We start from the raw sequence: 14813 nt of genomic DNA on the forward strand, positions 1-14813 counted from the left end.
GGATTCAGAGGTTGGGAGCTCTGCAGGGAGGAAGCTGTGAAAATTCGGCAGCCAAAATGGCAGTCCTTGAGCCAGATTTCCCAGCAAAATCATGAAAACAGTTGCAACTTATTTGGTAGTATGGTAGAAAATACTGATTTTAATTCTGTGTGTGTTTTTGTGCATGTATCCTTGCAAAAGGATGCAAAGCCTTAGGTGAATGACCAGCAACTCTTGTGCTATCTAGTGCCAAACTTATTTTTAAAGCCTGTCTGTGATCAGTGGTTTATTGTGGTTTCTTTTGTCCAAAGAGGCAAGTGAGGTGGTAATGGCTGTTGTTTACCATAGCTGCAAAGCTTATCTCATTCCTGAGATACTTGTTTGGAAAAGAAGTTGTAACTTGGAGCCAAATACAGTGGAGACATCAACTATTGCTGTCCAGCAACTGCATCTGGGATGAAAAACAGTGTCTGTACAGTTCCTAAGATATGTAATAAATGCTAACTTCAAGTTAAATTAAAATAAACACATTGTCAGCTTTAGATTTAGTTCTCGGGTCCGAATATCTAAAGCATACTTCAGAACTGTTCTTCCATCTGTGCCAACAATTTACCACGGCAACGCTGTAAAACAAAATGAGATGTCTTTTTAAGACTTCAGATGATCTATAACCCACCATATCTTAGGGAAATATGCTGTAAAGATTAATTAGCCTTGTTGCTTACTGCTCTTACTATTTTAAAGACATTTTGCTCTTTTCTCTGATGAAAAAGAAAATGGACGTAAGGGTAATGTGACTGTCCAACTGATGCAAACAGGAGAAATTAGACAGAATTTGTGAAGGCAGGCTATTGTACTCTGCAACTTGCTTTTTTTTGGAGCACAGCATGACTTCTCAGGAGAAATTTGCATAATTAAATCATGGTGCTCAAAAAATTAAGTAGCTCGTACTGAGCCTTAGGTGTATGATTGAGCCAGGCTGATAGCGTTACCATTAGTGATCAGATACCGTGTTGGAATGGCAGAAACTTCCTATAGTCTGGAGAGATACAAGCTGTATTTATACAAGAGGGTTGACTAACATCCTCTCCAAGACTGCTCTGCGGACTTCAGCTCATCTGTAGTAGTTCCTCCAACTTTGGGTCTAGCTGGCTGTATTTTTGAAATGTCACGCACTGTCATGAGCCTGTCAACATTTAAGTCTTGCGGCCTTGACTGTAAAAAAAGCTCATTTTTAAGTGCTTGATGACCTAATGAAAGAATCCCAACTAACTCTATTTTCTCTTATTTCTCTGTCCCACAGACACATCATTATTCCAAGGAAAAGGAAATAACTTTGTTGTCCTGCCTGAGGCTAGCCTGGGAGTTAGGATCTCTCTTGTTAGGTGGGAGATGTGGGCTCAAATCTCAGGTAGAAGAGGGAAAATCACAGAATCACAGACCGTTAGGGATTGGAAGGGACCTCAAAAGTGCATCCAGTCCAATCCCCCTGCCGGAGTAGGAACACCCAGAAGAGGTTACACAGGAAGGCGTCCAGGCGGGTTTTGAATGTCTGCAGAGAAGGAGACTCCACAACCTCTCTGGGCAGCCTGGGCCAGTGCTCTGTCACCCTCACTGAGAAGAAGTTTCTTCTCCAATTGAAGTGGAACCTCCTGTGTTCCAGCTTGTGTCCATTACCCCTTGTCCTATCATTGTTTGTCACCGAGAAGAGCCTGGCTCCATCCTCGTGACACTCACCCTTTAAATATTGATAAACATGAATGAGGTCTCCCCTCAGTCTCCTCTTCTGCAAACTAAAGAGCCCCAGCTCCCTCAGCCGCTCCTCATAAGGGAGATGCTCAGAAAATGAGTTTCTCCTCACAAGGATGCTGATCTTGAACAGCAGAAGAGGTGTCATGGTATTTTGAACTCCACCTCGTCAGTGATACCTCCTGAGAAAGCTTCATCCAGGGTTGAGACTGTTAATGAAGAGGAGTGGAGAGATGGGAAATGTGTGAATACCAAAAAGCTGTGGTGGGATGAAAGGTGCTGAACTGCCCAGTGGCATCAGGCACATCTAGACATGCTCAGAAAAGGGCCTTTGTGAACTTGAAAATCTATGACATGGAAAACTTCATAGAGAAGATGTCAGATGCTTATAAGGTTGGGTAGGGGCTTGTAGTGGTGCTGTGTGATCACGCTCACTCATGTGGCTCCAACTTACTTGACTCTGAAAATCCAAAGTTCAGCAGTGTCAAAATGAAACCTCATAGGTGCATAGCAGCAAAGGTTGGTGGTGTCTGATCCACCCCTCTGCTCCAAGGCATCACTGGATGTACCAAAACCTTTCCTGATAAAGAGAGCTGAAAATAAACTACCAAAATCTTAGGCTGATCCCACTCCTGCCAAAGGAAATTTAGTGAATCAGATCAAAATTTGACCAGTCTGATGTGGGTGAAGTAACTTTCCAACTCCAGATAAAGTTGGAAACTGGAAAGTTGGAAGCTGGTCTAGGTTTCTTCACCATTTTTGCTTTAACCACAGTTAATTTTCCCACAAGAACCTATGTTCTTGTTTCTCTCTAGTGTTTAACAGTGTGCAATATGAAGTGATAATGTTGTTAGAAGATAAGACTGTTAACATGGTGATGGACTCCTGTTGTGGGGTAAAATGCCAAACCCAGTGACTTAAATTTGAGATAGAAGAAGAGTTAAAAAACAGGGATTTTTTAAAAAACCTCATTTTTTCTTCCTTTAAAGGGAAATGATTGTTCTTACAAAACATGCTTTTTTATAGCAGAGTTTAGAAGTTTACAGAGTCCTGCTGATGATAGGCCAGCCTTGGGAAAAGTCCTGGTACTGTGGGTCTCTTTGCAGGGCTGGAGTTGATTAGGTGTCTGGGATAATGCCCAGGCATGGCCAAACTGTTATTTGCAGGGTTGAGTTGTTTTTCAGTTGTTCATTTCCTAACTCGCACAAACACCATCATCCTGACAAAGGAGCAGGGCAGCACTATTAGTGGGAATTGGTCAGCACGGGACACTTGCTTTCTGCTCCTGGCTTTCCCAACAAGCCCCTGCATAGGCGTTAAATAACTCCCTGCATTTGCTGATCAAGAAGGGAACACATCTGGTGAGTTGTGGATGAGTGTGAGAGCTCCCCAGGGACTTGATGTTTTTCGAACCCACCTTTGGCTTCCCTATCTTGGGTCTCTGTGTCAGAGGCCAGTGCCCCATCGGTTCATACAGTGAGTAGTGGGCAGGAAAAGATGTGGATGAGCAACTGGATGGGCTCGCTCAGAAGCTTTCTTTTGTTCTATTGGGAACCAGCATGGCTCAGTGACTAGTACAGTGGGTTGTGTGATGAGATAGGAACCAGCTGGAGAGCTGTGGTAGATCTGTGTTGTACTTTCCCCTTGTGTGAGATAGGGAGTGTGCTCCTGCCCTTCCTCATTGAGTGCTTTGAGATACACAGATGATCAGAGCTGCATAAGACGTTGGTGCTATTATTAGTCATTGCTTTAGTTGTCTCTAATTGCACTGTTTTGAAGAGTGGTTTAAGTAATGCTTCCAAGGGCCCAATGATAAATGAAGTTTTGCTTCTAGTAAACAACCTAGCCAGGCAACTCAAAGCACTGCCATTTTACATGGTACTACGCAGCGTTAAGTGAAGCCCTTGCCTGAAAATAATTAATCCTATGAGGTTTCCAAAATTCTAGCAAATCCTGAGGTTACTGGATTAAAAAAAAAAACCACAAACCACAACAACTAACAGACCCTGTTCCCAAACATAAATACATTGCTCTTTGCAATATGACCGTGTCAGTTTTTCATTTCTCATGAACCACATTCATGGGTGCTGGGGAAACTTAACGTTCATCATACTGAAATAATTTTCAGGGCCCCAAAGAATTAAGAACAGGCGTTAGGTAAAGAGCTAAATTATATCTAAACCAATCCAGGCTCGCTATGGGATCATTCATGTACATACAATGCAGAGTGCTCGAACACATGGTCTGGTGCTGTTAAGAGATTTGTTTTTCTTGTATTTACCTCCTTAGGCCAAGTGGAGAATATTAAAGCTTGGATCCCCTGAGCCAATAGTAGGAATCGTTTTTATTCTGAGAGACTTTGGATTAAGTGGATTGGCACAGGTGTTTTGTTGTAGAGAGTGGACGCACACTGGGTTTCAGGCGCGCCTCCTGCAATCTCTTTTTGTGTAGACTTCATTAATATTCTGTTAATACAGTCAAGGCACGCAGCACTCAGATGCTTGAGCGTATCACTGACCTCAAATACGTGTTTCCGCTTTAGTGTTCAGTGTGTGCTGGTACGCATGGCTTTGTACCCGGTTGAGCCATCAGAAATATTTTCATTTTTAATTAAAATGAGCCAGTATGGATGCAAGGTATGGGATCTGTTTTGGGTGAGAGAGTCTGTGTCAAAGAAAAACCCTGGTTAACAGGAAATCTTTGGGGTTAGCTCGCAGCGTTTAACGCAGTCACCTTATCAGACTGATGTGTCATCTACAATATTCTTGGCACATTGATCCGATCTGGGTCCTCTTCTGATTGCATCTCGCACTTACCCTGTGCATCCTTGAGCCTGAGTTGGCTCTTGTAAGCTGCTCTTGCCTACGCAGCACCTGGGATCAGATTCATTGTGGTCAAGCACTGCTACTGTGAAACCCATCAGTGTTATCGGTTTTGTCTCTCAACAGGTTCTCAGCATGGTGATCAATGCAGCTTACAAGCCAGGGAGTGTTTTACGAGAACTGCAGCTAGTGGAAGACCCTCAGTGGAATTTCCAAGAGGAAACACTTAAAGCAAAGTAAGTCTTCAGTGTGGGCTCTTTTTATTTGGAAGACTTCAAAAATGGAACCGTCTGGGAAAGAAAAAAAAAGATGAGAACAAAAGATTTTTTTCTATTGTGAGAGTTTTACTTTTCTAATTGCCGTCTTGCTTTGTTGAAGTATTTGACTCATTCGGTAGCAACTTAAGAAATGAAATATTCACCTGAATGGTTAATTTTTCTTGTCTTTCTCCAAGCAGCCATCCAGATTTTGATGAAAAATGCCATATTTATTCAGTGAAGTCCTGAGTTTTATGATAAGCTGTTCCTATAAGCTTGATTATTATTGAAGTAACTCAATTCCTGGCTTTCTAAATGTAGGACTGTTGCTGGTTTTAATATAGAGCCTGTCACTCTAATGCAGAAAAACCTGGCAAGAAAAAACGGCACAGAAAAAGTGCAAACAAAATAGCAGGGACACATTTTTAAGTAGGGGATCTGGGATTAAGATTGAGATTTGAGGTCTTTTAGAATAGATGCTTCAATTCTGATCTAAGCAACACTTAAGAAAAGTGTGTATCTAGAAAATACTCGATTTCCCTTTCCAACTTTGAAATTGACCCATTTATGTCTTCTTTATGGCACTACACTTAGGATTTATTTGAATAACCATTGTCTTTCTGAAAGAAGGTGGCCTCACCTCAGCTCTCCCTGGAGTGCCTCCAAAGAGCAATTCTTCCCACTTCAAGATGGATGTCAGCAAGTAGTTCTTTGAGGACAGCTCTCTCCATTGACTGTCTTGGTCACCTTGACTTTTTTGAGTACTGAAGTTAAATGCAGTGAATCTCACCCTTTGTACTGAACTGTGTTACTCCTTTTCAATTAAAAGCAATTTTCTCTTGTGTTTTTTTTTTTTTGAAATGGTTGGCTGTCAAACATGGCACTCTTGATTGCTATTGTATTTGATCTTTTGCCGTGCAGATACTGCAGGAAGCTCGTGTGCGCTCTGGTTGAGGGAGAGAATTGAGAACTTTTTATTCTGCGTACTCAGAAACTGCTTTTCTAAAGGCGGATTGCAACTAGAACTGAAAAGCTACTAGAAAATCCTGGTTTTAATTTGCTGCTTTCACCCATGTGGAAAGTCGTGTTTTTGGGTTTGTCAATTGAAATTTTGTGGGTGCAAATCTAAACGTCATCCTTGCGCTTGCAGATTTTCATTAGAAACAAGTCATCGTCCATGACCTGGTTTTCATTGATTATAGGCTCCCACACCTTGTACCAGCAAACATCAGATAATGCACTCCTACAGGTACTTAGCAGTTACGAAATCAAGTTGTAACGCCCCATCTTAATGTCCTGTCCTACAAAGAACTGAGCTTATGGGCAGTTTTCTTATTAGCAGTATCCCAAATAGGACTTTGTTGGGATTTCTCGCTTGAGTGTAGAGATCTGCCTTGTGTAAAAGCAGCAGTATCTAGTTCTTAAGACTGCTGCGATCCTTATTTCTATTGGTAGACAGCCTGGCAAACATTTAACTGACCATCAAGTGCAGGAATGTCTTATTCTTGATAGTCAGCTATGTCTACAGTCCAATCCACAGAGACTCCAGGCAGCTTCCTGACTCCAGGTGTACGTACACCAGGAAGACCAACTCAATTATGAGCACATGCGCCACTAGAGATTGTCACTCATCCGTTTTACATATGCCTCTTGTACTCCCTCACTGTTGCCTGATGTGCTCATCATACTCTAATGAGCACTTCCATCTCAACAGAGATGGAAGGTAATGTCCTTGCCCCATGGCACTTCTACCCATTTGTTCCTGTGTCTGTTTCCTCCTCCCATCTACTTAGCAGGGCAGCCTGCTGGGGTACACCTTATATCCACATGGCTGGCCAGATAAAACTATACCAATGCTTTCCAGCGAGGAAGTTTTGTGTTTTATGTTGGTCAGCCAGTCAAAGGCTGTGTACATGTTCCTATACGATGGCTATCAAGCCACAGAATGGGTCATTACTGCTGGCCTGTGAGTAGTTTGAGTACTTCTAAGAGTGGGTGACAAAGCGTTGACGTGCCCTAAGACTGCTTGCCTACCCTAGGACATTTTTCTTTCCTGAGTTTGCTTGAGCTGCTTCATCAGGAAGTGTGTACCAGGGTTTTAATTGCATTCAGTTGTGCAGGAGCGGAAAAGAAAACACGCTCATGAAATCAGATACCCTGGGATGCACAAATGGCACATGACACGTTACATCAGGTATGACAGCCAGTTGCGCTCCAGAATCTTAAGCAGAGACCCGTAACGAGCAAACGCCTGCCTAACACTGACTTCCAACTACACCGGCTCCCAATGGCATCTCGCTGCTAATGATGACAGCTCTACAGCCAGCTGGAGCGTCTGTGCTGTAATGTGACATGTCGTGTCACCGCCTTCCTTCTGATGTGAACTGACAACTCCTTGGATCTTGACAATGTTGTTGTTTGTTTGCGGCGACGGCTGCAATAAGGGTAGAGCAAAGTGGAGGGAGGAGTGCGGTGAAGAGAAGGCTGTTTTTCCCACTGGCCCAAATGCCAAATCATGCACTGCCAGGAATGCATTATCTCAGTCCTAGGGCAACCTGCATTTAGTTTACTCTGCTGTCATGAATGACCATCACCAAATCAATTACACCAGCTTTGCGGAGAAGATAAACAATTTAGATTGTCCAAAGAGATGTGTCTGCAGTGTGTGATGGCAGTCGCTTCCCATCAGTGCTGCTGGCTCTCTGTGAAAAGAGTCAAACCTGATTTATTGGTGATGATGAGTTAGAAATGTCAGGGCTGATCATCTGAATTCCCATGAGGGCCAGCTGAAGCTGTAGGCATTCAGCCCTTACAGTTTTGATGCTTTAAGTTTAGTGTCTATGTCTAGATTTGGCTTCCCAATTTTACATAAAGTGAGGGACTGCATGCTTTTTAAGGGGTTTTCTTTCTAAGGGCTGTAAGTGGGGCTGTTTTGACTTACCCATTTTTGTACGACTTTGGACATAAACAGTACCACTGTGTGCAGAGTTCCCTCCTGAGTCTTGTGTGAAGCCTAGTTAATCAAAATAAGAAATATGAGTATTGCTGGGTTCCTTCATTAAATGAAGTTTTAAGAGCTGCTCGGATCTGAACTGTAGGAATATTTACCCCCATCACAGATGCCATTGCTTATTCATGAGGTTGCATTTCAAAGAAAGCCTTTTCACTGTGGATGCTTTAGAAAGACTGCCTTTCACTTGTGATAGGTGATGCTGAGGTGTTTCCAGTCTTTTTTGTCCCAGCCTTTGCTATCAAGGGTTGCTCTCAGGCCTCCCAGCTCCCTGTTACTGTTTGAGGAAGTGAAGTGTTACCCACAGTAAATGGAAAAGAAGCTGGAGATGCTTTAAGGAAACAGGATGTGCACAAGTGCATGGCATCAGATGGGATGCAGCCAGCTCTGCTGGAGTGAGCTGGCCAATGTCATTGCAAGGCCACTCATTGTCATGTTTGAAAGTTGATGGTGATCAGGGAAGTTTCCTGATGTCTGGAAAAAGGTGACCATCACACCTCTCCTCTAAAAGGGCAAGGAGAAGCCACATAACTAGAGGCTGTCAGCCTAATGTTCCTGCAAAGGTTATCAGGCAAATCCTCCTGGAAGCCATTTCCAAGAACACGCAGGACCAGTAGGTGACTGGCAAGGACCAGCGTGGATTTATGAAGGGCAAGTTATGCCTGATGCGATGAGATAACTGGTTTGGTGGTTGAGGGAAAAACAATGGAAGTTATTTATGTTGATTTTAGCAAGGCTTTCAACACAGTCTCCCATAGTGTCCTTATAACCAAGATGTGGACATGTGGATTGCATGTGTGTGGAAAGTTGACTGGACAACTGAACCCAAAGTGTTCCAGTCAGTGATAGGAAGTCCAAATGGCAGCCAGTTGTTAACAGTGTTCCTCAGAGGTCACTGCAAAGCTACAGCTCATGTGATCTGGTTCATCTTCCACAGCAGCTCTGCCGTGTACTTCTTGAGGCACTGCAGGGGTGAATTAGTGTGAACTGGTGGCCTCCTGTCCCAAATATTGGAGATAGAAGTCATTAGGACCAGTCAAATGACTTAAAACCTTTCCTTCCATAATCAGGAGGAGATTTAACGAGACACATCCTTACAGCCAGAACAATTCCCTTTCTGAATCCTGTCTTCAAGAGTACAATATGTCACTGGATGATGAAATAGCTTTGGAAAAGGATAACTTCTCATCTGTGGCAGACTTTAAGCTAGTAAGAAAAATTGGACATTTCTTGCAAAAGTATAGGAGTTTTTGGTTCCCCAGAATGAAATAGAGGCTTTTAGCCACTGAGTTGTGCAAAATATCTCCAAGATTGTCAGAACTGTGAGCTGAATCCTTACGATGGGACTTTTGAAAGTGAGGGTAGGCTCAATGTTCCTGCTGTTTGAAGTGTCTTCAGCACAAGACTTTTCGTGTCATCACACAATGGTTCCCAATTTGAGCTTCTAGAAGACATTTAGTTCTCATGAACCTCTGATCTATTTTATCACCAGAGGAAGCTTCAATAGAAGAATTATACTGCCAGCAAAGTGCTGTTAGATTGATATTGTTGCTCATGGATCAGCAAAGATCATGAGTATATTTTTTGTGGTAATAGTTTCAGCCATAAGGGTCCCTCCAGTTTTTTGAGATAGGAGGGCAGAGAAGGGGAAAACGGAAGATTTCCTTGGCTTTGGCTGAAAATTCATTTTCAAAAGAACAGTGATTTCTAAGAAAACTGAAAGTATTATGCTTGATGCAGCTGTTTTCCGGTTCTCCAATGCTGCCGTGTTGTGCGTGCGGGTTACTTATGGCTTACAATTAGTTGGGAAGATAGGAGTCCTAGTATGAAAATATCAAGAGGATTATCAGTAGTTGGTGATTTTTCGAGCGATGCTGATGGAAAAGGGGTTTTCTGATTGTATCCAAAGAGCTCTTTCCACATGGCTGTCCTAGAGCAGCTCAGATTACATTTGGTGGCATTTGCGTTAAAAATCTTTATGTGTGAGGAGTATGGAAAATATTACTCGAACCTGGCTTATAGCTGAAAGAGGTACTTCTAAGCCCAAAATAAGGTAAAAAATATTAGTCCAGCCAGTACTAACACCTTGGGTTATTGAAACTGATTGCTGCAGTCATGTCGATCTCTATTTTGCCATCCATACTGTTAATTGTGTGTTGCATTCAAACCAGACTCTGAAATCAGTCCATTGTTAATTTTTCTAGTTTTATCTTTTTCTTTCACCAGGCACTTCAGTACAATGGGTCCTTTCTGGGCAGCCAAACACAATAGGAAGCACACAGTTAGAAAAAGTCAGCCATCCTTGAATAATACCCATCAGGCAGCTTTCTTAGCTTATAAGAAGGAAGATCAAGAGGCGATTTGATTACAGTGCTTTTGCAGGGAAACAAAACCAGATGCAGTCTTTTCATCCTAGCAGTGAAAGTCAGAACAAGGACAAATAAATGTAAGTTAAATCCAGACACATCCAGACATAAAATGGAGCATTGGCTCATGACGTACAGGTGCTCCCATTGCCAGGATTCTTCCACTGTGGAGACCCTTGAGGGGGATCTGGTGCTTTTCTGGAGATGATGCTTGAGTCCAACCGAAGTTGTTGGCGTTCAGGTGAAGGTAACACAAATTCTGTGGGCTGTTACAGGAGTCAGACTCACTGACCTAATGATCTGGGCTGTCGTTAAACTTAATGGCTCCTGGAGAAGTAGTAAGTGCAGGAATCAAACACATTGAAAAGAAATATAAAACATTTATAAGTAGATATATTTAAATGCCTATGGAATTTGTTCTTTTGATATTAGGAATTGCCAAACCACCATTAGCCAGCCTGCCTGTGCAGCTATTTCATAGGAAGCTGGGATAACAGTGCACTGTATCTGGAAGGAACACTTTTTCCATTTTACATCATCTGTCCAGCTCTGTTGGGTGCATGAAGAGTTGTCTAATTAATTAATTAATTCATTCATTTATTCATTCATTCAAAAGGATGAATGAATCCCAGATTGTCTCCATGACCTGGGGTCCTTGGTAAGGCACCAAATGCGGTTTTAGAGCTTGGTGCCTTTCAGAAATGCTCATTGAGGTTCTGGAAGAATTTTGTGTTGAGGTGATAGTTTGGGTCAAGTACTTTGCAATGTGAAGATGGTTGGACTTGGCTGTTCTCAGACCCAAGTTTCATTTGGTTACCCCTCAATAACACTTCAGGTACTGCAGTTTCAAACCCTTTTTCCATACTGCAGTGTTTCCAGAAAGAGTTTTTGGGAGAGATAGCAGCAAAAGGTGGTAAAGCCTTCAGAGAGGGAATAGGGTCTGGGCACATGCTGTGTGTTTTAACTCTCCAGCCATGTCTCCTTGGTTTCACTGTCTCCTCTTCCATATCTGTCTACCAGCAGCTGATTCCCTGCTAGGAAACTATAGGTCTTAATGCACTCACAAATGCTTTGTCTCATTTTTCCTGATGATTGTATATGACTTTCATTGCCTCCCATCGAGTAATCTTTCTTTCACAGTCTCTCCCTTTTTCTTTTGTGTGTGTTACTTTTCTCTCCTCTGAGCACATTTTTAATGCCTTAGCACCAGGTTACTCGCATGATTGTCTCCTGTGTTGCGTTCCTCAGGATGTGCAAGGGATGTTTTAAAAACCTTATCTCACTGTTTACAATAGCTCGGTGCTGCTGTTTAATAAATTATGAGGATAATTGGTTTTTCAGAGTTCACATCTACAATGTATTACAGCAGGGATGTAACTGTATCATTCTTAGTCATTTGTCACTCAGAAACACTTTATATAAAACACTGAAATAAATGTTTTAGTAGCACATGGATAACAAATTTAAGACAAACCTTTCGCTGCAGATTTCTGCTCTAAGCATTCCCTGTGGGAATCAGGTTTTTGAGCCTGTTCCCGCAGCCCCGTTAAACAACTCAAGAAACTCCTGATTAGTTCCTTGGCTTTTGTATTGCCCGCATCTCCTAGCGATGAAGTCATCTGGTCCCCGTATGGCAGACAGTACAGTTTCACTCAGATGCTTCTGCGCAGTCTGTGTATCCCAGTAACCACAGTTGGCACAAAGAAACTGTGGGCTGGACGTGAGCTGAAACATGGTATGAGAGCTGCCTTGAGAAAGGTGGCAATGGAGGAGACCAAAGCAGGGCTTATAGAGACAGTCTCCAGTGCAGCCCAGACACAGGGTAGTGACCAGAAAGCTCTGCAGGGCATATAAGCTTCTCATCTCAGGTCAATATATGAAGAGAGTACATCTTTCTCCCCCAAAACTTTGCATCCGTTCATAGTATGGGCTTGCTGTCCTGTGTATCCTCATCAAGCCTTGTATGATTCTTTTCCATCTCTTGCCATATCTACAGATATATCCAATATACACATGCATTCCTCCCCAGATCATGTCCACACCTCTGATTCCAGGATCATTTCACCCTGCTTTTCCTCAAGTCCGTCTGAAATGGAGCCACTAAAACAAGTAGACCTATTCAGCTTGCTTTACGAAGAGACACACTCTCCTAAAAGTCATTAGGGAAGATATCTCCCTAACGGAGGAGGGTTTGGTCTCATTGAAGAACATTGAAGCATTGAAAGACATTGCTTGATTGGTGACATGGGGTCTTGTTATGCTCTTTTCTAGATACAGAGGGAAGACATACAGGGCAACTGTTAAGATAGTGCGGACGTCGGATCAGGTAGCGGATTTCTGCAGAAGAGTCTGTGCGAAGTTGGAGTGCTGCCCCAACTTGTTCAGTCCTGTTCTGGTGGCTGAAGTCTGCCCGGAGAACTGCTCCATTCATACTAAAACCAAGTACAGTGAGTATTGGCTAAAGTGCTTCTTGTTGCTGGCTGGGAGTCAGAGCAGTGGGAGACTGCACATGAGCTGGTGGTGAAGAACAGGAGTTGTGTGGTACATTCATGTTGAGCTGAAATCTCCAGAAAACTGTCCATCCCACTCCATCATAATAGACCTGTTTGAAAGTCATTACTCTTCGTAAGTCTTCACTTTCTTCATATGTAAAGTTAACATAAGGAACACATAAAAGGAACCTGCAGTGGCCAGCTGAGATTTAAACTACTTGATCTGAGACAGCTTTGTTAAGTGAGATGAATCCTGTCCTACTTGGTGAAGAGCTTCCAGCATACGCACCAGCACAGACCAGTATCATGGTGTCAAGATGCTGGAAGGAGCTTGGTAGCATTGACTCTCTCTGCTTCATGTGTTTAATATTTAAACATGTTCCTACCTATTCAGAAAGGCTGAAGTTAGGCATATTTCAACATTTTTTTGTTGTCAATGTAACTGATATTATTGGCTCTTAAACAGGTCAGGAAAAGTGGAAGTGAGTGCTGTCCTTTTCCCACAAAGGTTGCAAGAAACCAGTATGATTGAATTAACTTAATTAGCTTCTGTTTGGCACTGGAGTAGAAGGAGAAATGGGCTCAGGGAGATACTCATATAACTGAACATGGGTTTCTGTAGAGGTCTATATCTGAGCTTGACTCCTTGCTCTCACTGGCAGCAAATGGAAAGCTGGAGAACTACACCCAGGGGAGCTCCAGCTGAGATTGTCATATCTCAAAGTTGATGGTTGTATGGGGCTGGATGAATTTTTCCTCAAAACTCCATTGATTTGATGAAAGGCTCAGTGCAGTTATGAACTTTGACATGGTGAAGGGCAGAGTATCTGTCAGCCCCAGAGGATGCTGCAGAGCATGTCAAGAGGCGCCTGACCCAAGTCTTTAATCTAAGATCAGAGGACTCTCACATCCTTCATTTCAGCTTGGGCCAAGAAATATCTGAAGGTAGTAAAAACCTATCCCTTTGTGCATTGAGCAAACATACATAATTCAGGATAGCTGGCCCTCTCCGCTCTCTGCTGAAAACATTAGCAACTGGAAGTGTCTCTGAGGCTGTTAACTCATGCAGAAGTGCATTGGATCAAATCTGAAACATTTTGGCCTCTCTCCCTCCAAGTCACTGCTTGGCTTAGTGGAAGCTTTGCCTAAGTACATACTGTTAAATTCTGAACTCCTCACTCAGCATCAATAAATGTGTATACGTAAGAGCTGTAACACTGCAGTAGTCCAAAATGACATCTTATATTTACACTGGACATTTTTTCCAGATCAGTGTATTTTAGAGTTTCTTGTAAAAGTGCACCTAGAGTGGCAGTACTGAATCAGTAGCAAGAAGCAAGCCAAAGTTTCCTTCTCTTGGTGCTTAAAGTCTTTAATGGGTATTTTATTTCATTCCTCCAGCTTATTATTATGGGAAGAGGAAAAAAATCATTAAGCCACCGATTGGGGAAAATAACAACATGAAAAGTGGACATGTCAAGCCAGCCAGACGCAGAAAAAGGCGGAAATCCATCTTTGTGCAGAAGAAGAGGAGGTCGTCAGCTGTCGATCTGAATGCTGCAGGCTCTGCAGAGGTACGTGTTGCACTGGTGTAAATCAGCAAAAGCCCCTTGGAGCTTTTTTGTCCCCTCCGTGTGCATCTTCCTTTTGAGTGGCTTCTCAAGAAACCTCAATGCTTCCATTTTCCATTTTGAATCCCTCCTTGCTACTGTGTTCTTCGAAAGTGAGACTGGTTTTTTGGGGGACACTTTGGGACTTCCACCCTTGTCCACTCTAGAGTTAGCAACTAGAGTTTTTGCTCCCACCTTTGTAATGCTTACTAGCTAACATGGTGTCTAATGTATCTTTGTTTTTCTTTACTTCACTGTAAGCCTGTAGGCAGGCAGATGAGCCTGTTAGATGGTTTGCAGAGCATCTAGCAGAGCTAAGGAGGTCTGTGATCTATGTCTAAGATCTCTAAGTATTATAATAAATAATAATAACTCATGGGCCAGTGCAGTTTCGAGGGCTTTTATTTTTTCATTAACCATTCATAAGGTTTTTGGCTCACAACATCAAGCAATGGACGTTCTAGAAGCTTTGCAGAACAAGCAAATAGTTTGTACCCTAAATATATGGTATTTGAGGCCTCACTCTTT

At 42.6% G+C, this 14813-nt stretch overlaps 1 protein-coding gene across 1 annotated transcript in view; it reads left to right on the forward strand.

The window, feature by feature from the left end:
* SFMBT2 (Scm-like with four mbt domains 2) overlaps positions 1–14813 on the forward strand; it is a gene marked incomplete at its 5' end in the record, with an annotated part of 34813 nt that overhangs the window by 15991 nt on the left and 4009 nt on the right. The window contains 3 exons of the mRNA XM_010188620.1: positions 4677–4786; positions 12455–12630; positions 14077–14249. Coding sequence (XP_010186922.1) covers positions 4677–4786; positions 12455–12630; positions 14077–14249 — 459 coding nt within the window. The remainder of the gene's footprint in view (positions 1–4676; positions 4787–12454; positions 12631–14076; positions 14250–14813) is intronic.

Source organism: Mesitornis unicolor, unplaced genomic scaffold (assembly GCF_000695765.1).
Source record: "Mesitornis unicolor isolate BGI_N332 unplaced genomic scaffold, ASM69576v1 scaffold737, whole genome shotgun sequence".
Lineage (NCBI taxonomy): Eukaryota > Metazoa > Chordata > Aves > Mesitornithiformes > Mesitornithidae > Mesitornis > Mesitornis unicolor.